Source organism: Sphaeramia orbicularis, chromosome 24 (genome assembly GCF_902148855.1).
Source record: "Sphaeramia orbicularis chromosome 24, fSphaOr1.1, whole genome shotgun sequence".
Taxonomy (NCBI): Eukaryota; Metazoa; Chordata; class Actinopteri; order Kurtiformes; family Apogonidae; genus Sphaeramia; species Sphaeramia orbicularis.
This window is the reverse complement of record NC_043979.1, coordinates 5,605,465-5,633,097: the sequence shown is the minus strand read 5'-3', so window position 1 is coordinate 5,633,097 and position 27,633 is coordinate 5,605,465. Positions and strand designations below refer to the sequence as shown.

The 27,633-nt window shown below is 39.5% G+C and overlaps 1 protein-coding gene across 1 annotated transcript in view; it reads right to left on the bottom strand.

The window, feature by feature from the left end:
• Positions 1-26,133, bottom strand: part of LOC115415550 (5'-nucleotidase domain-containing protein 1-like) — a 61,198-nt gene extending 35,065 nt beyond the window's left edge. Inside the window, exons 1-3 of the mRNA XM_030129148.1 lie at positions 25,918-26,133; positions 6,543-6,754; positions 2,788-2,885 (exon numbers count right to left, since the gene is read on the bottom strand). Of these exons, the coding sequence (XP_029985008.1) occupies positions 2,788-2,885; positions 6,543-6,754; positions 25,918-26,133 (526 nt within the window). The remainder of the gene's footprint in view (positions 1-2,787; positions 2,886-6,542; positions 6,755-25,917) is intronic.
• Positions 26,134-27,633: the final 1,500 nt, after the last annotated feature.

Below are 27,633 nucleotides of genomic sequence, written 5' to 3'. Positions count from 1 at the left end.
AGGGTTTCATCTCTAAACCAGACCTCCACATGAACATACATGTACTGTATATCAGAGGGTACTACTGCAGTGGTTGAAGGCACCTGTGCAGTTGCTGTAACTCTCTTGTTTAGCTGTAATCCCCCTAACACTGTCTGTTTAATGTGTGGATTTCCAGCTGCTGTTGGTCTGACATATTGAGATTTACCAGGGTCTGACTCATGTGCTTGTCATCATCGGTCCAGCTCCTTTTCTGGGCTGTGGCCTCCGTTCATTCCTGCTCTGATATTGGATTTTCATTGTAAAGGTGTTCACAGTGTGTGTGGGGGGGGTATTGGCTGGGGGGGGTGGTCGCTGGAATGAGTCCCTCATGTGGACGGATTGACTTAGTGCCAGTAATAATACTGGGAACAGACAGGATGATCCGCTCCCTCTCTCTCTCCCTCTCTCTCTTCCTGAGATTTGCCACGTTGGCAGAAGAATCATCATCATCTGCTCTTCCTCTGGCCTCCACAGACTGACCACTCCTGTTTTAGCTGGAAAATATCTCACTACTATTCTGCACGTTTGGCAGAGTAAAGTTAATTTATGAGGATTTGACGCTGGAAATGTTTCACCAAGAGATTAGGGGGGTGTTTTAAAACAGTGAATTACAGCCAAGCCAGGGGAGGGGTGATATTCTGAGAGAAAACTGAATTTATGGTCATAGATGTTATAAATTTAACAGAAGAAAACATCCGAGGAGAAAATATGAGATTCAAATCATAAAGTTATGAGTAAAAAAACTGCCTTGGTTTTAGTGAAACACAGGTTTTTCAAAACTGGGCCAATTTTTTTCATGATATATGATATTATGATGGGGAATATTATTGAATTATATCCTTAAACAGGAGCTCATGTGAAACAACAAACAATAGTCTCTGAAACCCTCCAGAGATTTTCTTCACAAATATTTTCTTACATTCAGGTCACTAAACTAAATTAAATGAAATTAAAAATAATTTCCCTATGGAGATAATACAGTGAGTGAACCTTAACCTTAACCTTAAAAATAAATGCTAGTAAATACAATTAATGAGAACAAAAGCTGTTTCCATCTGTGTATTTTGAAAGAAAAAGCAAAACAAACAAAAAAATAATTTTTGCCACAATTTCGTCATCATTTTCCATGTGAACGTACTTAACAGAGGATGGATATGCCTTTTGTGAAGATTGTGATGTAACATTTAAGTCATATGACAGTAACACATGGAGCAAAGACCTCAACTCCAAAATGAGGTTAATGTTGTAATACCACAAAAGGCCACTAGATGTTGCTCCAAAAAGCCTTGGCTCTCCCTGAACTTTTCTCCCAAAATACAAAGGAACTTTTTCAGGACTCATTCTTGTCTCATCTGTTTTATTTGGACCAAGTGATCTGGTCAATCTGTACATTTTCTTCTACATTATATCACATAGAAGCTGAGATGTCTGCTGAGTTGGGCTTTGATTGACAGGTCACTAACCTGCCAAGTAGAATTTTTTTGTTGATTTAATAAGTCACATTTTCCTGACAAGACTGCAAAATGACTTAGTTCTATGGTATCTGATGAAGTTTACAGGTTTTCTGAGTCAGTAAGGGTGAGCATTTAGCCTTTGGCCCCTAACAGATGGCTCTATTTCTGTGGCTCCACCCCTTTTATTCTAATACGGTCACTTCCTGGCTATAGAAACCCACCACGGCAACCACCACATCTCAAACCAATGGCTTCAAACTGACAGTTTAGAGTGTTATGATTAGGGATGGGAATCGAGAAGCAGTTCCCAGTAGCTTGATTCCTTGGAATCGTTTGCCCACCAGCTTAATGATTCTGCTTATCGATTCCGCCTTCATTGTGCATGCATGATGATGTCACACACATGCTGCCTTGTTTTGGTTAGAATGTAGCCAACATGGCGTTGAGGCAGAAACGCTCCAAATAGATGACACCAGGGCCACTTGGAACACTTGCAAAGCTTCCATTTCTTCAAAAGGGGAAAATCCCTCCAATATGTTCAAACATTTATCCACACAGTATGTGATTCATTTGCAGGAATGTCACATATTTGATAGGCTACTTAGTGACACTTGTGAATAGCGGTGGAGCGAACACCAGGGCATCATCTGAGCCTGGTTCTGGTGCTGGCAACAAACAGCCTGCCCCCTCAAATAAAAGTTTCCGAAAGTAGGGGAAAGGAAATGAGGTGCAAAACAACGGGAGACAGAGGAATTAGTAAAGCATTGTAAGTTTCAGTTTCACTGTTCGGGGACCCCCCCCCCCCCCCCCCCACCCAAGAGCAGGCCCAGCGTCATCTGTAAATATTATTTGTGCATACTGTATATGTTATATTTTCTGTGCAGAGATGGAAACATAAAAGACAGTTAATGCAAACACACCCATTTGTACTGTTTTATTCCCTCACCCAGTGAGAATCAGTAAGAGAATCAATAAAGAATCGGAATCGTTAAATTCCTATCGATTCCCATCCCTATTTATGGTTCAGTTCATCTGTCCACTAAATATCTGCAGTTTTTGCTTCAACAGCCCACTACCACATCTCTCTGATTTTTCCTCTTTTCTTGTATGTCAAAAATGGACAGGATTAGCAACAAGCACATCAGAGGGACAGTTTAGGATGGACGTTTGGGGACAAAATGAGATGATTTGAACATGTGCAAAGGAGGAAAAGGGGATACACTGGTGGAAGGATGATCGAGATGGAGCTACCAGGCAGGAGGCAAAGAGGAATAACTAGACATGCAGAGTTAAAGGTGAGGTGAACACTCACCAAGGGTTCTGAAAGGCCTCTGCTGGGGAACCAAGGAAAAGAAACCCGGCTTCAGCGCGTTTGTGATGATGACGTCAAACAGCTCCTCAAAATCCTTCCTGTAACAGACACGGAAAAAAACACAGACCTTGGTGATGCTGTGTCAGGGACAATGCTTGAACCGCATCCAAGTCCACTTCAATTACACAAGCAAAACAAAAAAAAGACCAAGGAGAAGCTAAACAGTCTGTAGAGACGATGGAAAACATGAACTAATAAACAGTGTGAACGTGCGACGCTGTGGAGGGAACAGACTAATAAAGTAAACAGACAGAGGGCACAGTAAACTCCTCATGTCACTGGATGTATATGGACGCCACAGTATGGACAGAATGTCCCCCATATAAGGGGAGAAGAAAACCATGTCCTCCCTGAGAGTTTATACACATGTAAACCCACCGCTCTGATGTATGAGTGTCTATGTACGGCTTTATGTTTACATCCTATCATTATCATTTGTTTATGGCTTTCCAAAAGGTTTAGATTATATTATCTCTAGTGTGACAAACAACATGACTGCCATGGAAATGTGTTTAGTTTAGTCTTCAGCACAAATGATTAAAATGTGTATTTACATACTGACTCATTTTTTTCTTCAAGATGATAACGTGTGAGTGGCTGTGAGTTGCAGCAGCTCTCTCTCTCTCTTGTAATTTCCTTTCTCTTGTATTTTTCGTATTTCAAGATTCAAGATTCTTTATTGTCATTCAACATTGGTGTGATGAACAAAATTACGATCCACAGGATTGATAGTGAAATGAACATTTTAATAGAAAATAAATAAAAATAGAAAACAGAAAACAGAGCACACAAATTTAAAATAGGAAAACAGAGCAAAGTGCAGATAATTTATTTGTATATTTCTAGTTTTTTCATGTTTTGTAACTTTTGCACTACTTTTATTGCTGTTTTTTGGGCTTTTTGAATCTACCTTGGGAGACTCAATCAGACACTATTTTTTTCCAACATCATGTGCAACTATATTTTAATATGTAAATAATATGTATGTATGTAGAGAACAAGTAATATAAATAGCAGATTCTCTTTTATTTTTCATGTTTCACTCATGAATGTTTCTGTCTGCACTTCTGTTTTACTTGTGCTGCTGTAATCACTGCAATTTCCCCACAGTGAAATCAAAAAAGTCAAATCTTATCTTATTATATTTATACTATCATATTAATCAGATAATCAGTCATTTTTCTTATAGTAAACTACTTTATTATGTAATTATTTAAGTTCTAAGATGACACACTTCATCAAACACCATATTAACAATATGCAAATATATAAGTTTCCTGTGAAAGCCTGTGGAACAGACTGACAGCTGACTGTGGATGTGTTTCTGGGCTGTGGCCAGTCCACTCCTGTCAGACAACTCTGTCCGTGCTGTGTTACTTCTGGCGGCTGACCGTCACCGGCCTGCAGCCGAATGGACCAGACTGGACACATTTATCTGGATCTGGAAGACCAGGTAAGGAGGCCTGACGTAACACTGAGAGGAGGGGGTGTTTTCAGGGCTGAGCCGCCTATATGTAATACAAATGCCTCTGGGAAAGGGTTGGTTTGTAATGAAATGTAGAGCTGAAATGATTAATCAACTGGAATCAATTAAAAAAATTATTCGATTACAATTTTCCTGAATCAAAGCTTTGTTTCCTTAATTTTTCTGCTGCGAAACATTGGTTCCACTGTTGTGTTTCACACGGACGTTTACTGTGACGCACATGACGCCAGGGTGTTAGTTCCATGTTCAGTTGTTAGTTGGATCCAAATTAGGGGTATGTATTGGCAAGAATCTGGCGATACAATACAAATCATAATACTAGAATCACGATACGATATATCATGACATATCACGATACTGTTAAAAAGGTAATTTTTTATTGTTTTTTAAGATTTTTTAAAGATTTTTTAAATTATTTTTATTATCATTTATTCATTTACATTCATTTATTCATATATATTTTTAAGATTTTGTCCTGGAAGAACTGAATTACACCAGAAATACGCATACATATTAAACACATTTTTATTTGATCAAAACAGGATCTAATGCTATGTCACAAAATCTTCCTGAGTTAAAAATTCGGTTTTACAGACATTACAGTTTAAGATCCTGTTCAAATGTTCATATTCTATTAGTTCAGAACTAACATCAGAACATTATTTTTGTGCAATCCCAACAAAGGAACTAACATCTGTAAAGTAAAAAGGGCTTCTAGGGTGTTTCATATAACCATTATTTAATAAAATAGTGTTAAATTATAATAAATAAGATAAAAACAATAAAGAAAACCAAAAACAAAAATGAACCTCTGCTATATCTGCATTTGAATAAATACCTAAAAATATTGATACAGTACTTTTAAATATCGATACAGTATTGTGAAATGAAATATTGCGATATATTGCAGAACCGATATTTTCTAACACCCCTAATCCAAATGTGTTGAAGACTGCAGTGCACATATAGTTTATAGATGTCACTGGACTTGTTTGTTGTTGTTTATATCTATAGATATTTTTATATGTACTTTTATACTGTCGTTATTGTTGTTATTTCTAGATTGATATTTTTTATGTATACTTTTACTTTTTTTGTGGTTGTTGTTTCAATTGGTTCTGAGATAAAGGACAAGTTGTCTGTCATTTTCAGACACGTCAGTTTCACATTTTTACACATTTTTCCGCCCATTTAAAAAATAGTTTCGATAGGTTTATAGGTTAATTGTTTACAAAATTAATCAATAACTGTAGCTCTAGTGGAAACATCAGTTTGTAAAGCAGAAATCTGACCCTGATTCTCATCTGGATATCTCCACACATGTGAGGGTGTTGGGGGTCACAACAGGGGCTTGGAGGTGTGTGGGGGGGTTGCTTGGTGAAACAGCAGGGGAGTATGGGAAAGGAACAGCGGCAGTGACTGGGCTGCTGGCTGTGAGACAGGAAATGGTAAAGGGGGTGGGGTGTCTGAAGGCTCTGGAGACAGACTGGTCTCCACGTCCACGCCTTTACCTTGACCTCGTGTTCGCCTCTGCTCAGCTACACGGGACAATCAGCTCTGAGCACGGAGTGAAAACGCAGACCACCTCAACAGGCGAGCGCTGCGTACGACAACAGCAGCTCACAAAGAACAAGAGGGGCTAATGTTTGTTGAGCCGCAGCAGGACAGTGACTTTCTGTTTTTTCGTGGCTGTCTCGCTGCTTGATCGAGTGTGTAACAGGGCTTAGGCTACAAAAATAAACCCACAGCACACTGTGAGCACAGTCCACTCAGGGAGGGCTGCAATGCATGAAGCTGCCATGAAAACACAAAAAGAGCTGCTGACACACACCTATTGAAGTCTAATGATATGTTCACTGTTATCTCTAGCTTTGGTGGACAATATTTCAAATATGAGCAAGTTCAGGCAGACATATTAACCCATAAAGACCCAAACATCCACCGTCGACCTAAACCATCTACTGATGTAAACTGTTTAATACCTGCTGATCCAATAATCCTATCAATGCATGTCAATAATTGGTGTAAAATACAGTTTGTCATCTTTTCATGGTCATCAGATATGACCCATTTGGACGTTCAGAGGCTCCATAGTTACCGTGGAAACATCGTCATCTGTTGCAACATTGTTTCACCAGTAATCTGGTGAATCAGTGTTGTAGAAGATGATGGTGTTTCCACGTTTCCCGGTGTTGTGTTGTCGTCTCACCCCAGGATGTGTTCGCAGATGAGCCTGCAGTAGTCGCTGTGGGAGCTGGTGATGAGGAGCAGGACTTTCCCGGCGTTCTTCATGCTGTGCAGCCAGGTCTTCACAGAGTCGGAGCAGGGCTGAAGGTACCGACCTGGGTCCCTCTTCACACTGGGGAAGTACGTCCCTGCATCGTCTGTAAAACACACACACGCACACAGACAGTTAGACAGCTGCACACACTGATGCCAACTTTGCACTTCTGTTGCTAGATTTAGCAACTGTTTACCCTAGGAACTTTTTTTTTTCTCCCAAAAAGCATCTAGCGACAAATTGTTGGGAAACTTTTAGCAACTTTTTAAAAGTGACTGAATGCTAAAACACACAAATTTTCCCTCTAACTGACACAAAATGCTGTTCTGTGTCCCAGTTATATAACCCACGGTCTGTCTGTAGCTGGAAAAGTCAGTGTTTACAACTTACTCACTTTGTTGGTAAATTCCTGTGATTTTTCAGACCCTCTAGAGACTCTTATCAAAAAAGCCACGAGTGACAAATCTATCTATTCTATCTATACTATCTATCTATCTATCTATCTATCTATCTATCTATCTATCTATCTATCTATCTATCTATCTATCTATCTATCTATCTATCTATCTATCTATCTATCTACCTAATCCATCCCATCCATCCAGTGTTGATGTGCCTCTTGGTCAGGTCGCCCTCCAAAAAAAGATTTTATCTCAAGGGCCTTCCTGGTTAAATAAAGGTTAAATAAATATAAAATATCCCCTTTTTCTGCTGTTATTGGAAGCTTTTGGAGACTCTGACATGGAACACTGATCATTCTTTGTCTAAAGAAATCACTGAATATAAATCAGTCCCACTGACATTGACAGTTTTCTCTATTGTCTCTTTTTGGTCCGTTTAGATTGTTAATGTCGACTCAAAATTAAAAATATTCTAGTTATAAATGTTCATGTTTTACTGTGACTTGTTGTAGTCTCCCACGTGGACCATAAGGTTAAACATAATGTGCTGCACACTTTTAATACCCCTCGGCCAAATACAGTATAAGATTTTGTTGAAAGTTGTCCTATAATTTAGATTTGATTGTCTTTTGTAGATTTGGTAAATTTGGTGTGGAAATTTCAATTTATTCTTAGGATAATGCGATTATGTAGTTGAAAGGACATGTCGCCATTTGACCTTGAAAAAGTAGGTCAAGGTGATCTATTTTGAATAGACTTCTGCTCCATGCCAAGTTGCATCCACGGTATAAATTTTCAGATATCTCAATGCATTCTTCAGATAATGCGGTTACATTGCTGAATGGACAGACAGACCAACAGACAGACAGACAACAAAACGATTACAATACTCCTTCAGCCCGAAGTTGGCCGAGGGGTAAAAAAAACAAACCAAACTGAAGAAAATGAAGAAAAACCTAAACAAGCAAACCAGTAAATAAATAAATAACCTAAGTAACTCCTCTAGAGTGTCTCTTGAGTCACTTTAGCCGGTCACCAAGCCCAGATAAAGGAGGACGGTTATAATTTCAGACATAAAAAAAAGCCACCAATTGGCAGAGTATATTCCATTTGTAGTTTTAAACATATTTAGGGTGTTTTTATACTCACTTTTTGTCTGTAACAAAATGTTATTCCTCTGTCCTACATCATTTATTACAATTACATGCACATTTACAATGATGCAAATTAGGTGATGATGTCATTTAGTGACTTTTAGGGCAGACGATAGATACTTTCACTACTGAGGAGTTGGAAACACTGGCTGCATATTTTCCTCCAAACAGTAATCCACAGAATCAGTAGAGGGTATGGTACATTTCTACACTACTTGGCTAAACAAAGTCTCATACTGGTTTTAACAACTTAAATAGTTCAGATCCTCCAATAAATAATTGCTGAAGTGCAGTGTAAATTTTGTCGCCCATTTTTCAATTTAGTCTTAGTCTTGTGTCAAAGTCCTTATTGGTCCTAGTCATATTTAATCATACATATATCAGTTTTTGTTAGTCATATTTTAGTCGACTAAAAGTCTCAACATTATACTCTAGTTTTAGTCAAACCAGAGCTCAAGTTATTTTAGTCTAGTTTTAGTCCAAACATTTTAGAATATTTTTATTAAAATATTAAATGAATTTATTAAAATATTGATTAAATGTCATAATAACCTGGAAAAACAAATATCATGAATGAAACTGAATTGAATGAATGAATCTTCAATGCAGTGATTAATATATTTTAGCTACAAAAGTTCTTTACCCTTTAACTGATGCAGTATCTTGTCATTTCTGAAACATCCATTGGTTTGATAGAAGCATAAAGATTGGACTGTGTTTAATGGATAAACGTCATGTGGTCTCATGAGTCCAGACTGACCCTGTTCCAGAGCGATGGATGAAGTGATTACCCATCATGCCTAGTGCCTACAGTACAGGCCTGCGGGGGCAGTGTTCCGATCTGGGGTTGGTTCAGTTGGTCAGGTCTGGATTCAGCAACGATAAGGGTCAAAAACGATGGAAATAAATGTAAAATTGCATCAGCTTTACAAAATGAATGCATGAGTGTCTTCCCTAACCAAAGCTAAAGGTGGTCCACACATTATTAGAGTGAGAGGATTTTTTTTTGGCTAGGCTGTGTATCGTGCTGTGGCATCACAGTTTTACTTACTATAACTGGACTCTGAGGTTGACATGTCTGGTTTTTATAAGCACTGTCTGAGTAAAAACGAAAAATAGCTGCAAAATAGAAGTACACATCACAAAATGTTCCAATAAGTTTGATTATTTTTGTATCAGAACCATAAATCAGCCACTGCTCTGCATACTAATAAGTCCTTTTGTCCTCTGCAGACAGACATCAGAGCCCACATGCTTTCTTTTGTCTCTATTATAAACTAAATGTTTACAGACGGAGCCGAGGGTCAGCACAGGCTGCAGACTTTTCCATGAGCTGCTGGCGTTACAAGTGAACACAGTGGCCAAAAAAATACATTTAAGTAATTATTTATACAATTGCTTTTGCAACTGATGTGCTATGTTGCTCGGCAGTTTCAACAGCCATGAGTTCAGAGATGTTTAAGGCTTATATTCCACAGCATCAGTGGCTCTTCTCACTTTGAAGCGCCTCCAGCTGCCCTTCTCTACATCCTGTCAGCACACAGAGCTAAATATGGCAGCACTCTGATCTCTGTTACACAATCCCAGTCCATCTCAGCACACAAACTCTTGACCTAATGTTTTTCCCTGCAAAGCATGTCAATAAAAACCCATGAATAAATGCATAAAGTGTAAGTAACAGGCACTTGATGCATATGGATGAATAGGCTTTAAATAGAGCCCTTTTTCATGATAGGAATTGTGATAAACTGTGATCTTATGAGTGTGTTGTTACAGGAAATAAGTACTTCTGCGAGTTATCCAGAAAAACATTTTCCATGTGTTTACTGTTACAGTGAAAGTTTTAGCCAACGCTGAGATGAGTGTCGTCTCAGTCTAAACAGTAAAATGTGGGACCCTGCACATATTTGCTCCTGAGCTGCAGAACATAACCGATATGTGAGAAGTGGCGCTGCTTCTTTCACAAGCAGGGGAAAAGAGGGCTTAGGAAAACAGGGCGGGTGTGGATGAGTGGCATGTATTCATGAGCGGAGGTGTTTACCCTGGCAGTGAGCGCCCGGCGTTCAGCAGCATCACTGAGTCCTCAGACCAGACCCACAGACGGTGTTTACACTGAGACACAAACTCTGGCCTAATTCTGTTTTTTCTGCCTGATCATGACATAGATCTGTTCCACACAGGAACATTTCTCAAATTCCAGCAAAGGCCACATGGGTACGTAATGAAATTAGACTGAAAATCCAGGGCTCGGCTCAGGACCTGGATCCTACACCCTGATTTGAAAGTGCGATAGACGTTATACTGTACATCAGGGGTTTCAAACATAAAGCCCGCATAACAAACCCAGCCTGCCTAAGGTTCCAGTCTGGCCCACAGGATGAATTTGTGAAATGCAAAAATTACACTGAGGGACACCCAACAACAGGTGAAAAAATAGATGCACTGCAAAAATCAAAATCTTACAAAGTGTATTTTTCTCATTTCTAGTCCAAATATCTCATCACACTTAAAATAAGACATAATCACCTAAAGGAGTAATTTTAAGTGTGATATAATAACTTATTTTCTTATTAACTTATCTTACCAAGATCATTTTCATTTGTTCCATTGGCAATTTTTTTGCTTGAATTAAGCAAAAAATCTTGAATTTATCAAAAAAAGTCTGCCAATGGAACAAATGAAAATGATCTTGGTAAGATTTCTTGAAATAAGATTTTCAAGATCAAGTTAGTCTTTAGGTGATTGTCTTATTTTAAGTGTGGTAAGATTTAGATTTTTGCAGTGTGAGATGAGATGAGATAGAACTTTATTGATCCTTTGAGCAGAGCCTTCAGGAAATTGAGGTAAATACAGGAAATATGTGCATTGTATTAAAAATTACAAAAGTCAGAACTTAACGGCTTCCACAGAACAGAGATAAAACATGTTAACTGCAAAGGGAAGTCAGTTTAGTTTGTAGAAGCTGTTTTTTTTCTTTGTTTTAATGCCATACACATTTTCCTACATATTCTTTTTCCATGTTAATACAGAGAATGGGTGTCAACCACATTTTAGTTCAGGTTAAACATTCAGCTAAATTTGATCTAAGTGGGTCAGACCAGTAAAATAATAACCATAATAACCTATAAATAATCACAACTCTAAATTCCAAACTCCAAACATTTGAACAATATTCAGCCTGTTACTAAAGGTTTTGTGTATTTGTAGATCACAGTGATCTGTAAGTTGTAATGTACAGGTGTAAATGAGAAGGTGAGGAATACTGTTGTTCAAATATAAAAATAAAAAACTATTTATCTCAAATCGATTTTAAAAATATGTGATTATAATTTTCCTGAATCACAGCTTTTCCAAAAAAAAAAAAAAAGACTTTTAATCAATATATTCATCAGTTACCAAAATAATCGATAGCTGCAGCTCTACATTATATTACAATTGTTTTAAACACACTAACAAAGCTGCTATTGTCTGGCAAGTCATGTTCAGTTGATGCTACATTTCAGTAAAGATAGGGGAAGATAAACAACGCATGCTACGTCTGATTTTATAAGACAATGGGAAAAACCATGTCAGATTTAGTCTTAAATAAAACTGCATCAATATAGCAACACATCAGGTTTATAAATGAAAAGAGGTAAAGCTAAAAATTAGTGCTGTTAAACGATTAAAATTTTTAATCAGATTAATCACAGTGTTGCTGTGGATTAATTTCAATTCAATATCATTCATTTTTAATCTATATTAATCATGTTTCATTTAGCATGAGCAAACAGACTCAACAAAGAAGGGAATATATACGCACTTAACATGTTTGTTGCAAGATGGGTGACGCGTTAGCCAAAGAGCTAACAGAACTAACCTATACTTCACATTAATGTGGCATTTTAAGATGGGAGTGCTTCGGAGAAAAGAAAACTCCTTCATACAAACTGTGCATAATACTTTTTGTCGTCGACTGTTCCGTCTTGGTTTTTTGTCCTCATATTTCCATCCAGAGGACCAGTGTGCTGTTTACCGTCTTCCATTTTTATTATGGGTTGGTTCTGCTGCCTGTCACTACCGGATCACTGCCCATTTGCGCATGCGTGATAGTAACTCTACTTGGACAAACTGCCTGAAATGCGTTGGCAGAGACGTTCAGAGTCATTCTGCGCTGGAGATAGGTTAATTGTGTCACAATTTTTCATCAAATTAACCATGAAGATGGATTAATCTGCATTAATTTGTTAATTTTGACAGCCCTACTAAAATATAGATGAGGAAACATGTTAACGAGAAAAAAAGTCATTCAAAACCTATTCGGGTGCTGCTTTAGTCTTGCATGGCCAATCCCCCCTTCATTAGGGTGGTTTCAGGGTTGGAGACCGATGCCAAACCAGCTTAGAGGTGGATTAGCCCAAACATCTACACTATCAGTCATGAGCTCTGGCAGGCTCAGTGTCTGCTGAGGGGAAGAGCGACACCCAGTGGTCAAAGTCACCCACCATTCTGCACCTTTACAGATTGGAACTACAGGGGTTGGACAAATTAATGGAAACACCTTAAAAAATCAACAAAATATAATTTAATATGGTGTAGGTTCGCCTTTTGCGGCAATTACAGCCTCAGTTCTCTAAGGTATTGATTCATACAACTTGTGAATTGTTTCCAAAGGAATTTTAAGCCATTCTTCAGTTAGAATACCCTCCAACTCTTTTAGAGACGATGGCGGTGGAAATCAACGTCTTACTTGAATCTCTAAAACTGACCATAAATGCTCAATAATGCTGAGGTCTGGGGACTGTGCCGGCCATACGAGATGCTCAACTTCATTAGAATGTTCCTCATGCCATTCTTTAACAATTCTAGCTGTATGGATTTGGGCATTATCATCTTGAGGTGAAGGTGTTTCCATTATTTTGTCCAACCCTGGTACATCTACATGGACCTCCATCAGTCCTGGTTTCATCTATAGCCTGTCTGTCCACGGGAGTGGATCTCTCCTTCACTGTGGTTCTCCCTGAGGTTTCTCTTTTTCCCACTGGGTTTTTGGAGTTTTTCCTTGCTGAGAAGGAGGGCTAAGGCAGTGTTTTTCAACCTTGGGGTCAGGACCCCATGTGGGGTCACCTGGAATTCAAATGGGGTTGCCTTCTGGTAACTGATAAAAAAAAAAAAAAAAAAAAAAAAAAAAAAATTACTAATAAAAACTATATGGTGAGTTGAGAGATAATCATAATCCATAAAGACATGACAAACTGTGAAGCTGAAACTGCAGCACTGTGGTTCTGTTTATCTGTCAAATGTTCATTGTGGTCAGTTTCAGATGCTGCAGCTCTTTCATAATTCATAGTTTGAGTTCTTGTTTGTTCAGTATTAATTGTCAGTCTTGTAAATCCAAGCTGGACTGACTGTACATATCCTGACCAAGGAAAATCAAATTTTCCCTTTGTGCAGTAATCTACACCTGGCTTTTCTACCTCCATCAATAAATATACATTATATAGACTAAATGTCCTCTAAAATTAATATTTATTTGCAACATAGTATAGCAAACTATTACATGATCAAAAAATTAATTTTAGCAAAAAGAAAAAAAAATTCTCAGTTTTGAATGTCTGGGGTCGCCACAAATTTGTGATGTTAAAATGGGATCACGAGCCAAAAAAGGTTGGGAACCACTGGTCTAAGGACAGGGCATGCCCACGACATTAATCCATTTCCTTCTTCTACTGTTTATGTGACTGTTGCTTGTTTTCATACCCAATTTTTTTTTTTTTATGTTTTTATGTTAAATACCTGTTGTGAAGCACATTGAGTCTGCCTTGTGCATGAAATGTGCTCTATAATTAAGTTGAACTGAACTGAATTGAAGTCAGTACTGCAGTTCGGTCTGATGTTTGGTTTTGACCATTTTACACCAGAGCTCCCAATACCTTAGATGGGTTCAATAAAGAGAAGACCTAGAGTTTAAAATGTAGTTTTTGTATGTTATAATATATGACTGAGGTGTAAAGAAGCAGATTTGTTACCTCATGGAAATTTAACTCAATGAGACCCTGAAAAGTAGAAGTTTTGGCTTTTTTACATTAAATATGGTCTTCATTAGAAATAGAATGATGCAACAGTTTCTTTAAGATAATTTTTGAAAATCATTTTATTGAATGTCCTTTGAAGTGGACTAAAAAAAAAAAAAAAAAAAAAAAAAAAAAGCTGTGAAACTCTTCTCCCTGACAGAGGAAAAAAATGCACTGCAGGGTCTCAGGAAGTTAAACCTCAAAATAAACTGAAAATATTATACATTTTAACATTCACTCTAATAAATCTTCATGGTTGTACTACAAACCCTAACTCTTACAGTTTTAATTCAGCTATTTCTGTTTCTCAGACACTTTTTTTTAGAACTAATATTGTTTGTGACTCAGGTGTGTTTGTTCAGACTAAACAGTTTTCTGATAAAAAAGACAAAAATCCAGGCACTTAGTTGGAAAAATTGTAAAAAGCCCCTATTTCATGAGGGCCTGTAGATTATTTCTTAGGGGCTGGAGTTAAAAACACACCAACATGTGTTGGAATGCGCCTTCTTCAGGGTGTTACAAAGAAAGAGGAAGACACTAATTTATAGTCATGGACTGCAGGTGTGGCAGCCAGTGAGACAACAGCAAAAAGTTTTTCAGGCACTAAGTGGGAGTAAGTAGCCACTCTTGTAGTTAGAGGACAGAATATGTAGAAATGAGTGAGAAAAAAATTAATAAATAAATGAAATAATAATAATAATAAATACATAAATACATAATAAAATAAAGAGTTTTCTGACTTGCAATTTCCAATGAAATAAAACTCCACTATTCTGCATTTGCACTGGTATAAAGCACCGTTCTGTTATCTTGCAAGAATATTTGATATGTATAGTTGGTTTTACTTAGGGGTATCTAGAGTTATGCTTGAAGTGATTGATATGCTAACCACAGGAAGCAAATGAACACATATTTGTGCTCCAGCAGAACAGACACTTGTGTAAAAAAAAAAAAAAAATAGTTAAAAAGTATTCTGCTGCTCTCCAAATATATTTTTGGAACTTTGTGTAGAAAAACTTGAAAATACATTGGAATAATTATCTACTATATTTACACAAAAAGAAGAAAATACAAGCCTGAGAAGTTTTGGAATCTGCATGAAGTTTTGAAGCCTGAGAATTAATTTATTTTTGAAGCAACTTGATCCTGAAGTGAATGTACAGACGACATGGGAAAGTACAATAGGACAACTTAAACAGCCACATCCAATTACACCAAGCAGTTCTTAACCCATAGAGACCCAAACATCCGTCAGCGACCAACACCATCTACTGATCTAAAATGTTTAATCCCAAGGAATGGGAATGGCTGACCCAAACCTGTCCAGGAGTCGCTCATACAGCCATTAATCCTATCAATGCATGTCAATAAATAGTGTGAAATGCAGTTTGTCATCTTTTCATGGTCATCAGATATGACCCATCTGGACGTTCAGAGGCTCCGTAGTGAACATGGAAACACTGTGTATTCATGAGGGGGGTTATAATTTAAGGGGGAAAATTAACTTTAAAATTCACTTCATATGCCCAACTAGGAAGGGTTTTTGTGTTTCTGTCAGCGGGGTGAGACTGTGGAACAGATTCAATATAGAGTTAAAGCAGTGTCCACGCATGAAAGAATTTAAAAGGAGGCACAAAGACACAATTTTTCAGAGGTACAGGGATGAGGGAGGTGTTGGGATCACTGGGTGTTATAAAAATGTACAAGTATGTGGTATGTGGATGTATATGTATGTATATATAGGTGTGTGTGTGTGTGTGTGTGTGTATATATATACATTATATACACATACATGTGGGGGTGGGGGTGTATAGATCTGTGTATGAATATGTATTTACATGTATGTTTATTGCATTATGTGTTTATGTAAATATTATATTTGTTCATAATAATATAAAGCCAGAAACCAAATTATTTAATAGTAAGTATCAGTCATATTATGGTATATAGTATAGATACGATTAGACTAGGAAGGTTATTATTGTTATTAATTATATAAAGAGAAGGGGTTCGGAGTATATAAGTTGCAATTTTTCTCACTCCTTTTCAAATATGTATAATATGTCTTAAGTTTAAGTGTTTTGGTTATTTATTTTCTTCTGTTTGACACTCATATTCAAAATAAATACATCAATCAATCAATCAACCGTCATCTTCTACAACACTGATTCAACAGTAAAACCCATGGAGTCGCATCAATGAAAGTAGATGGACACACTGGGTTTATGTTGAATAAATGAGACACAAACAACAACACCAGTCATTTTTTCCTCAGTTTTCTCTGCTTTTGATATAATAACCCTCAACTTTAAAATGAACTTTTAAGAACATCGTTATGATCAGTAAATTAAATACAGAAAAATACCTGACTATACTGATTACATACAAATATAGAGGATAACATTGTAAATAAATGGTGAAAAATCACTTAAGAAAGGCCAAATATAGGGAAAATTTAATTTGGGAACTGACATAAAAGCAGCAGTGGGTCTTTAGGGGTTAAAAAGGACCGCTGTGGTAGAAGTGGAAGGACTCAAGGACCATGGACAAGCTGCCATCATGTGGTGGAACACAGAACTAACATGAGGAGGCAAAGGAAGGCAGTAAAACACTCCCACCAGAAGATGGCGAAAAATACCAATAATCAAAAGCTGAGACTCCACTCAGGATCCTTTTAAAAAAAAAAACAAAACCTTGAAATGATATGCAGATCTGTGAGTTTTGTGTAAACATCTGGTTCTCATTTTTCCAACAAATTCGTTCAGAAGTTTAATGTGGTCCACAGTCCATTTCACCTTGGGTTAAACAGTAGAAGCAGGTCAGTCACATCAGCGTTTGTGGGCCGGTCCAGTCGTCCTTTGGGAACCTGCAGCAGCAGAGCTCGTACTGCCTCATTACCCACAGGCAGGGAGGTCATCTAAAGGGGGGTTGAGACAGCAGCGCCGCCAGCAAAGTCCCATGTCACAGCTCATATGTGTGTGAAGAGGATAAACAACCAGCTGACCTCCAGGCCACCTTTGGTGTTACGTTTGATCAAATACAATGCTGCGGAAGCTGAATGATGCACCAAGTGGAAGGACAGGCTCCTGATGCAGCAAAACAGGATGTGAACTCTTACAAGTGGTGAGACAAAGGTGGAGACAGACGAATATAGTGGTTCCGAGACCATACAGCCGACAAGAAGCCCCAAATATGCTTCTAATCTTGGATGTTTGATGGACAGGCCTATCAGCCAATCACAATTAAGTCAAATGGTCAAATCCTCTAATGCTGCAGCTATTGATTATTTTTGTAATCGATTAACCTATTGATTATTTTCTTGGATTTGATTCCATTAAATGATAATTTGAATAGACAAAAACATAAAAATAAACGGTAAAATGTGATAGAAACATGTCTGAATATGACGAACAACTTGTCCTTTATTCCAGAACCAACTGAAAGAACAACCACAAAAAGTATGAAAGTAAAAGGATATATAAAAAATGTCTATGTGGAAATAACAACAATAACAACAGTATAAAAGTATATAAACAACAAACAAGTCCAATGACGTCTACGACCAGTATGTGCACTGCAGTCTTCAACACATTTGGATCCAGCTGACTAACAACTAAACATGGAACTAACATCCAATTGTGTGTTGATCCTGGCGTCATGTGCGTCACTATAAGCATCCATGTGAAACACAACAGTGGAACCAATGTTTAGTGACAGCAAAATTATGGAAACAAAGCTTTGATTAAGGAAAATTATAATCAATTTTTTTTTTTTTTTTGCTCAATTTGAGTCGATTTATCAATCAGTCGTTTCAACTCTAAGCAACACTTTAAAAATCAAAATCTTCCTCAATCTGAACTTCTATTAGTTATTTAAAATGATCAAATTAGTGTGTGAAATAAAACACAATTTATTTATTTCTATTTTATTTATTTAACCTTTATTTAACCAGGTAAGTTAGATCAGAACTGATTCTCATTTACAATTATATTGCAATTAATTATATTACATTAAGTCACATTGTGAATCGAAATAAAAGTTAATCAAACTAATCTGACAGATCATAAATACAGGGGTAACAAAATAAGTGACACATCTGACTGTCTTAAATGCCTGTTACCTTAGCTCCTCCCTCCTCAAGGTCCTCGCCTCAACTCCTCTGGTGGGAGGAGCCAATGTAAGGGTTTAAAGTGTAATCAAATAAGTGTATTATAAAAGGGAAGTGGACTGTGTGTGTGTGTGTGTGTGTGTGTGGTGTGTGTGTGTACGTCTCGGGCATCACACAAATCCGGAAAGAGTTGACTGCTACAGTTTGACATACTTATATATTTTTGGTCAAGGAAGAGACTAGTAAAAACAGCAACCAATATTTTGAGAGATATTAGTAATTTTGGAAAACCATAGCCTTAGGCCCAATCCTAATTCACCCCTTTGCCCTCCCCCTTTGCCCTCCCCCTTGGGCCTTGCACTTGACACTATTCCTTGAAACGGAGCTTCAAGCCTTAGGGGTTGAAACACTCTCCTATGAAATGGGAAAACCCTTCACAACCTGTGCCGTCATCAGCGGTCATCGATGCTGCTATTAACAGATGCGAAAACTGTTTCCTAAAGTTTTCATCATGCCGTCAGCAGCTGTAACCATCTCTGTTCCATGGGCTTTGGTCATCTTTTTGCGGTTATCAACTATAAACTGCATTTCTGCGATTTATAACACATTGAAACGGCATTAAATGGTCGATCAAATGATTAAGTTGTTTATGATGAAAATTCATAATTTGTGTGTTTCTTTCATCACACTGTTGCATTCTTTAGTTGTGTTTACCTCTATCTATCCAATGATTCAAACAGAATTATGGGAAATTTCTCCTCCCCCTCCGTTTCTAGTATGGTCCTGAAATACATCTGTTTCGAGGGCTATACAGCTTTAGCCCCTCCCCTCCGTTTAATCGAGAATCGGACAATACTACCCCTTCATGTGTACGTGCAAAATGGAGGGGTAGGGGTAAAGGAAAGGGCCAAGGGGTGGATTGGGATTCAGCCTTACAATCATCATGTTGCTAGGCCCAGAATGACTGCTGGAAAAATGCAGTACAGCATGTGTGAATACACAACAAATATCCATGCTGGGGGACCAGGATGTTGCCCCTCTGGGTTGGGATGTGGATTTTACAAACCCCCCTTTGCGCATCCCCCCTCAGTATTGACGATGATGAAGTCCAGGATCCAGAACTTGTGGTTCCCCATGGTTCAACGCACTAGTTTCTTTTAATTGATTCAAGTTGATTACTCTATTAATAGTTTCAGCTCTAGTTTGTTCAGAAAAAACTTTGCATTTTGCTCTGCTCTGGTAAAGACAACTGAACTAAATCAGGAACAGTTGTGTCTACTCTGAAGTAGATCAAACACTAAACACACCTGATTTGTCCAACCTATTACTTTGTCTCATAACGCAGAGTGCACTGGGACAGGAGTAACATGTGATCAGTCTACAAACCCTGTATATATGAGCCCTGTGCAGCATGGGCTTCAGTCAGCGCTGGTTCACTATAGGATGTGTGTGGTTGAGTCCAGGCTCTGGCTGTGAATATAGGCCTGTAGTGCCCTGAGGGTTCCCAAGCCTGTGGCCGGCCAGGCACAACCGGACATCTGGACAGCTACCCGGTGTCCAAGCTACAGACAGAAAGAGGCAGAACTACGCCAGGCAGCAGCTCAATCTCCCTCACACATCAAAGTATCTTGACAGGATGCACAAATCAACAGTTGCAGTGAAAATTAGGGCCGCGCACAGGAGCGTTTCACAAACAGCCACACCAAATGTGATGAGGGGCCGCAATTTAGACACACACTGGTTTCCTTTATCGCCCAGTTAATCAGCAGGGAAGATAAAGGCCATCAAAACAAATACGAGAAAAAAGATGCATTTGTCCATTTTCTCATTATACTTAATGTGCAAAATCACAGCATCAAGCTCCGTATATACGCACAACTCATGGAGAGGATGTTTGAAAGGAAGCTATAATCTGTGTGTTTTCTCTTAAAAAGGCATCCAGACAAACTGTGTTTTCCAGCACCTGTTGGAACCATGTGGAAAACACTAGCTAAACAGCCTATTTTGTCTGTGGACTTTACTTTTTTTAGCAGCTTCGCCACAAATTGCTGCATCATGTCCGTCATGGTGAAAGGTTTTTTTTTTTTGTTTTTTTTTTTACTTTTTCTTTGGTGGGTGACCAAAGAAAAGAAGAAGAATCTGGAATTGCAACCAGTGTTAACAAAAACAGTTAAACTCAATGAAAACCTTGTCAAACTGAGGCGTTCTGAGTCCAAAAAATCTATGCATACAGTCATGAATAACATTTCATTTGCTCTTGTTGGAAATATGCAGCTACCAAGGAGGTAAAGGCCTGATGATGGTTACAGTTAGTTTAGATTTAAAGTATAAGGCTTAAGGTACATGGACACGGATGTGCACATGTAAAGCACTCAAACACTTCATTCTCTTCCTTTATTGGTGCTTGATATAATAAGAAAACTTGTACAGTTCTTATTTTATATGACTAATCTATATGAGAAGTCTGTCGGACATGATTTACTTTATTTAAGGATTTCTTAGGTACACTGGGTTTATTGTTCCGCAGTGATATTTAGGTTCTCCACATGATTCTTCATCAGTGCATCAGGCCCTGCCCTCACTGTAGCCAACAACCACAGCCTGAAAATGACAGAGGAACTGGACAGATTTGGTAGCAAAAGAAAAAACTGAATTATTTCAGCTGAAGGAAGAAAGAATAACGTTTACTGAAGACAGGTACTTTGTGATCACTGCAAAAATCAAAATCTTGCCAAGTGCGTTTTTGTCATTTCTGGTCAAAATATCTCATCACACTTAAAATAAGACATAATCACCTAAAGAGTAACTTTTCAGTGAGATATAAGAACTTATTTTTAGACAATAGATCTGGAAAATCTTATTTCAAGAAATCTTACCAAGATAATTTTCGCTTGTTCCATTGGCATAAGCAGAAAATAACCAGAAAAAGTGTTGGATTAAGCAAAAAAAAAATCTGCCAAAGGAACAAGTGAAATTCAACTTGGTAAGAGTACTTGAATAAGATTTTCAAGATCTATTGTCTAAAATTAAGTTCTTATATTTCAGTTAAAATTTACTGTTGAGGTAATTATGTCTTATTTTAAGTGGATGAGATATTTCAACTAGAAATGAGAAAAATACACTTGGCAAGATTCTGAGTTTTTTCAGTAATCGCCTCTCCATTGGACATCTGCAAAAAACTTTACTGATATTTGCAAAATGTCAAAAAAGCAGACGTGTAATGTCAGTTTTTCCATTAAATCACAAACGCGATGATGTGTTTTTTTATCGTGAGATGACATGAGAAGTCATTCAATAAACATGGCGACGAACGTAAATATGGTGTTGATTTACAGATATATTCATTATTATTATATATTATTATTATTATTATTATTATTATTATTATCATTATTATCATTATTATTATTATTATTATTATATATTACCCCTCTATCTTGTACTAAATAAAAAAATGATTGGGTTTCCTGGTGTGTCCACACATACCGTGACATGTTTCTTTTTCTTCACTTGTTGTAACATCCGTCAGCATCAGTTTTTTTTTATTCACTTGACTCTAGTTGCGAAAAAAGGTCTTCTATTGCAGTTTTGCGTGATATACCGTTTGCGCTACGCCCAAAAAAACACCTCTTGCTAGGGCAAAAACTTTTAATTGAAAAATGAGACTTTTGGGGAAATTGTCGTTTTTCCATTAAATAAATTTTTATGCACAAGTCATATTTGCGCAATTTGAGGGTCAATGGAAAAGCGACTATTGATATACTCAGTGGACTGTGCACATGCCATAAGAATAAAGTTTAACAAGTTGACGTGTTGTAACAGAGTTTAGTTGAAATAAAATGAAGATCAATCAATCAATCAATCAAAATTTTTTTATATCACACCACATCACAACAAAGTTATTTCATGACACTTTACAATAACAGCTGGTCAAACTTAAGCAATCAGATATCCAACAGAATCTGCCTTGACCAGTTGGGATAAAATTGTTTGATAGAAATGAAGTTGGTTTCACTAAAGGTTACTACGATTGAATAACCATGAAACAGACATCAGTTCTCTTTTTTTTTTTTTTTTTTTTTTTTTTTTTTTTACATTGTCTTTATATGTAAATTTATGTTTCAGAACTGTAAAACTGTCTAGTTGAGTAATTATCATTTATGTTTCATAGTAGATTTAATGGTTAGGCCAGATTGTACCCTAATTCATACTCTTACCTAAAAATATACCGTATGTCTGGGTTTTTAACCGAGGACACAGTCATCCTATGTGTCATCAGGCCGACTGTATATGAATCACTGTACACATCAAAGATACGGTGGCAAATGAGATGGTTAAAAAAAAAAAAAAAAAAAAAAAAAGCAAACACTGAGTAGTTTCAGGAGATGACTGACATCGTACAGAATCACTTTCCTTTAGGAGAACAAAACTTTAATGAAAGCAATGCAAGTCAATTTAGCTGTGAACGATCCCCATTCTCAAATATTTCCTCCTCTCATAAAGAATACTATTGAAGCAGAGAAACAGGTGACGGGACAAAGAACAATGGCAGCTGAGAGAGAGAGAGACAGTGGTTTTTGGACACGCTTTTGCACATCGCTGTGGGGGACAGTGACGCCAGTTGACTCCCCTTAGAGCAAAAGTGAGGGACACTGCAATCTGTCATTATACAAAACCAGAGCTATATTTAGTCAGAGCTATCTTAAGAAAACTGAGGATTTAGTCTTCAGGTCTGATCTCAGGAGGATCATCTCTTGGATAAAATATTGTAGATCAGATCGTACTGTAGGGAGCTAAAACAAAGGCAAATACAGAGAACAGCTGGCTGATGATGCTTGAAATAGTTAAGTTGCCCTTCATTTTAAGTATATTTAAGTTCCTGTGAATGGCTCAGTTCTGCTGACTCATGGAACAATAGAGAGGACAGTTACTGAAATGTGTAAAACCCCGAGCAAGTCCGGTCAGGTGTGTTTTAATCACAGGGGGGTTTTTGGCATCTGGGTGATGAATGAGCCTCCATCTCAAGGTGCAATCTCCTTAAACAATAGCTTCCACCAGGATCACACTGTGAGCAGACAATAACATTCTGTTGTTGTTGCTTTATCACTTAACTTGTCTCCTTGCTTATTTTTAGTTCTGTGACATTACATTTTTATCTACAGTAGTGATTTGTTTTCTCTCAATATAACCCCCCCCCATATCTACGCCGTCCATGTCCCCTCCACATGTATATTATCCGTTTGCGGTAGCAGTGACCACGTCTTTTGGTGTGACGTAGCATTGGACTGCAGAGTGAGGTTACTGTAGCACAGGCCATGAAGTACACACAGTAGTAGAGCCTCATTGTCTTACTGGACCTTTGAACATGTATATATAGGCCAAAGTAGTTCTGGTTCTTGAAGCGGTTTCCTTTCAGACGTCTTGAAACTGTGGTGCCAACTAATAAACCAGCCCATGAGTCCACAGGTTTTGGAGCTATTTTCATCAAGGATACACTGTTAAGGACTTTCGGATTTTATTTTCATTCTCATTCATCCTTTATTTATTTTAGTTTATTATTTTTACTTTGGTGCTCAAGTCAGTCCAGTCTTCTTACTCTTTTTTTGTCTTACTTTCAGGCTTTTCCTTAAAGGTGTGGGAGACTTTCGTGACCAATTTTTCATCAGATCTGTAAAACCTCAGTCATAGCCTAAGTATCATGAATCTGTAAGTCTTTCTGTGATTGCTCACCTGAATCTCTTGCATTATGGTGAACAATTTTGTCGTGCCATCCACCATAAACAAAACCATTTGTTTACAAACCAAGCCGGGAGATCTCTCGGGCATCTTTGGAATTTTGTCGCGACAAACATTGTGGGAAAGGGAGATTCGCACAGCAACCTGACAGTGGCAGCGCAACCATATGATATTATATGGATGAAACATGACACGAAAACGGCTGAAATGCGGAAACAGTGGGAGAAATATGCATTGAGGGAAGAGAGCTCCTGCCGTTTCTGCATCGTGTCTGTTCCAGCTGCTGCTGTCAGTAAAATTTTATCAATATTATGCCTTGACTTATCATTTATATTTATATACATGTGCATTACAGATCAGGTCTACAAAGGCATAAAACATTTAGTAACAGGCAGAATATTGTTAAAATTGCACTTTATTTTCTTTAGACATTTCAGGTTGTTCATGTTTATTCAGGTTACTCACATTTCATTGTTAAAGGATAGTTTGTTAATGTAAATATTTTCCTAATTTAATGTTTTTGCATTAAATCAAAGAGAAAAAAAAGGTGTTGTCATTATTTATAGGTTATTATGATATTATTTTTGAGTTTGATGCCCTAACTTGCACTTTGCTAATTTGTCCCGCGGGCCAGATTGGAACCTTTGGCGGGCCGGTTTTGGCCCCCGGGCTGCATGTTTGACACCTGTGCTTTAGATATAAGTTTTGAAGTATCTAATGTCCTTCTTTATTTCTGTCATTATTCTGCTCTGATTAAACAGTACTGGAGGATTAGTCCAGTGTCACTATTTTCTCCATATTTTATACCAGTATGTCATTGCCTACCGACAGCTGCCTACCATGAAATGTTCTTTTGCTGCTGCGCCACAGTTCAACATAACAGCCCCTTCACAAATTCAACATGTTGTTCACACCCACATTAACATATAACTACATTGTAGTATTATTATAATTAACCTGAAGGGCTATTGTTTCTCAGAATATAAGCACATTAAACAAGCTCTTATAGTGTAACCAGCTTTCATCCGACTCTAAGTAATCCTGAATGGTTTGGTCCAGTCTAAAACTCAATGAAACTGAGAAACGTTATAGTTCCATTCAACAGCCCTTCCAGACTCCTGAGAAAACCTGATCCAACCCAACAAACCACCTTGTTTATTTGATATTGTATAAGATGGGCTTCAGCTGTTATTGTTATATGCAAAACACAAATTAAGCTTATCACGAACCAGATCAAAACCGGACATTACTTCAAAATCATTTAGAAAGTCAACATAACACTGAGCATTCCTTCCCATATGATGTGTTTCAGCACATCAACTCATATACATGTATTGCAACGTTGTAAAGAACTGATGATTGAACCTCAAATCCCATAAGCTCATTTTGCCCTGGTGTTTACATGCACCTCTTTCCTCAGAGACAGGATGGGTGAAAGTAAATTTTGGCTTTCCTGAACACAATTTGGAGCAAAGTGGGATGATGTCCTGGGCCCTGGGTCCGGGTGCTGCCCCTCCCGGGTGGGGGGGGAACCCAGCACGCGCCGGGGTGTCTGGTGGCCTGGACTTGCCGCTGCAGGAGTGGGCGGGTGCGTGCCCAGGTGTCTGGCTGGTGCCTGGGAGTCCTGGGGTGGGGGAGTGTGTTGTGTGTGTGTGTGTGTGTGTGAGGAGGAGAGAATGTGTGTGAGTGTGTGGTGTGCACGCGTTTGTGTGTAGGGGTGGGTGTCGGTGTGTGTTGTGTGTGAACGAGTGCTCATGTGTGCATTAGAGTATGAATGAGGGATTGTGTGTGCAAGTCTGTGTGTGCGTGTGTGGGGGAGCTGATGGAGCAGGTGTGTGGGTGTGGATGTACATGTATGTTTGGTGAATGAGAGAGGGTTGTGGTGTGGTGGCGGTGGGGGAGGGGGCTGCAGGTGTGCCTGGGGGGTTGTGGCCCCTGTGGGGGGTGTCGCTGGGGGTTCTCTCGGGGTGCGTGGTGGGGTGCGGCCGTGGTGGATTGGGACCTGGGGCGGGGCGCTGGTCGCTGGGTCTCGTGCTGCGGGTGGCACTGTGCCGGTGATCGCTGCATCCCTAGTGCATGTAAGACTGGGGAGGTGTGGAGTGTGGTGGGTCCCCGCGCCTGTTTGGGACGGCTGGTCCCGGTCCGTGCTCCCTCGACTGCATAGGATGATTGAGTGTGTGAGTGGCCTCTGGGGGGGTGGTGGCTTTCTGGCTGCGGTCGTTGGGTGCCCGGGTCTCTGGGCTACCCCGCTCCTTGGCGGCCCCTGCCTGGGGACGGGTACTGGGGAACGGGGGTGCCGAATGCCGGCTGGCTCGTCTTCTGGGAGGAAACTTCCTCCCAGTCATACTATCCCCAACCCCTGCCTCCCCACCCCCCTCACGCAAAGCACGTAGGGTCTTGGGGAGGGTGCACATCCGAGGGGTACGGCAGGGGGGGTCACTAAAATGGCCTCCCTCTGTGGTACCCTGGGGTGGCTAACTCTTCAATTTTAATTACACCCACCCACAACACAACACACAGAAACACTAACACCACACATTCACTTTTGGGGGGTGGGCTACGTGGCGCCTGGTGGGCGTTACCGTGCCGTGGGTGGGCTGCCTGTGTGGTGTCGCCCTCAGTGGTGCGCAGTTATGCTCCTCAATTTTAATTGCTTGCATACACACCTCACACTTCAAAACACTGATAGGTGGGGAGGCGAGGAGGGGGGTCTTCCCACACCCCTGTTTCCTGGATGCCGTCTGGGGCGGGGGGCCCTGGGGAGGGGGGCTGGAACATTGGCTTGGGGCTCACCTGGCTGCATTGCTGGGGGTTGCCGCCCTCTGATGAATGATGTGTGCGCATGGGGATTGTGGTCGGGGGGGGGGGGCGCTGGGCTAGCTGCTCTCTTGCCCGCCGCAGGTCGTGTTGGGACCGGGAAAGATGTGTTGCGGCATCGGGGGTGTGGTGTTGCTGGCGGGGTGGTGGACCGCGGTGGGGTTCCTGGCGGCTGGTGTTGCCGCCCTGGGCTGCGGTTGGTGCTGGGGCTGCGCTCGGGTGCCGCGCTTGGGGGGACTCACAGCAGTGCTGCTCGCTGCTGGGGGGGGCAGCACTCCGGATACGCGTGTCTGGTGTGTGCAGGTGGGTGTGCAGGTCAGGGGAGGGCTGTTGATGGGTGTGGGTACATGTTGGGTATGTGTGTACATGTAGATGTGTATGTGTGGGCGTGCATGTGGGTAGGTGGGTGTATGGGCATGGGTGGAGGTGTTTGTGTGTGTGTGTGGTGTGTGTCTGTGTGTTGTGTGTGTGTGTGTGTGTGTCTCTGTGTGTGTGTGTGTGTGTGTGTGTGTGTGTGTGTGTGTGTGTGTGTATGAATGGTCGAACATGTGGGATGGGTGGTGTGTATGTCTGGGAGTCAGTGGGTGTGTGTGCCGATGCTTGTGTGGGTGAGTGGGGAACTGGGGTGTGTGTGGGGTTTGGGCTTGGTGGGATGGGGAGGTGGGCCTCCGGGCCCCAGGGCGCTTGGCTGTGGCATCGGGGTGCGCACTGGCCTGCAGCGGGTGGCGGTCTGGGCCGGCCTGGCCACCC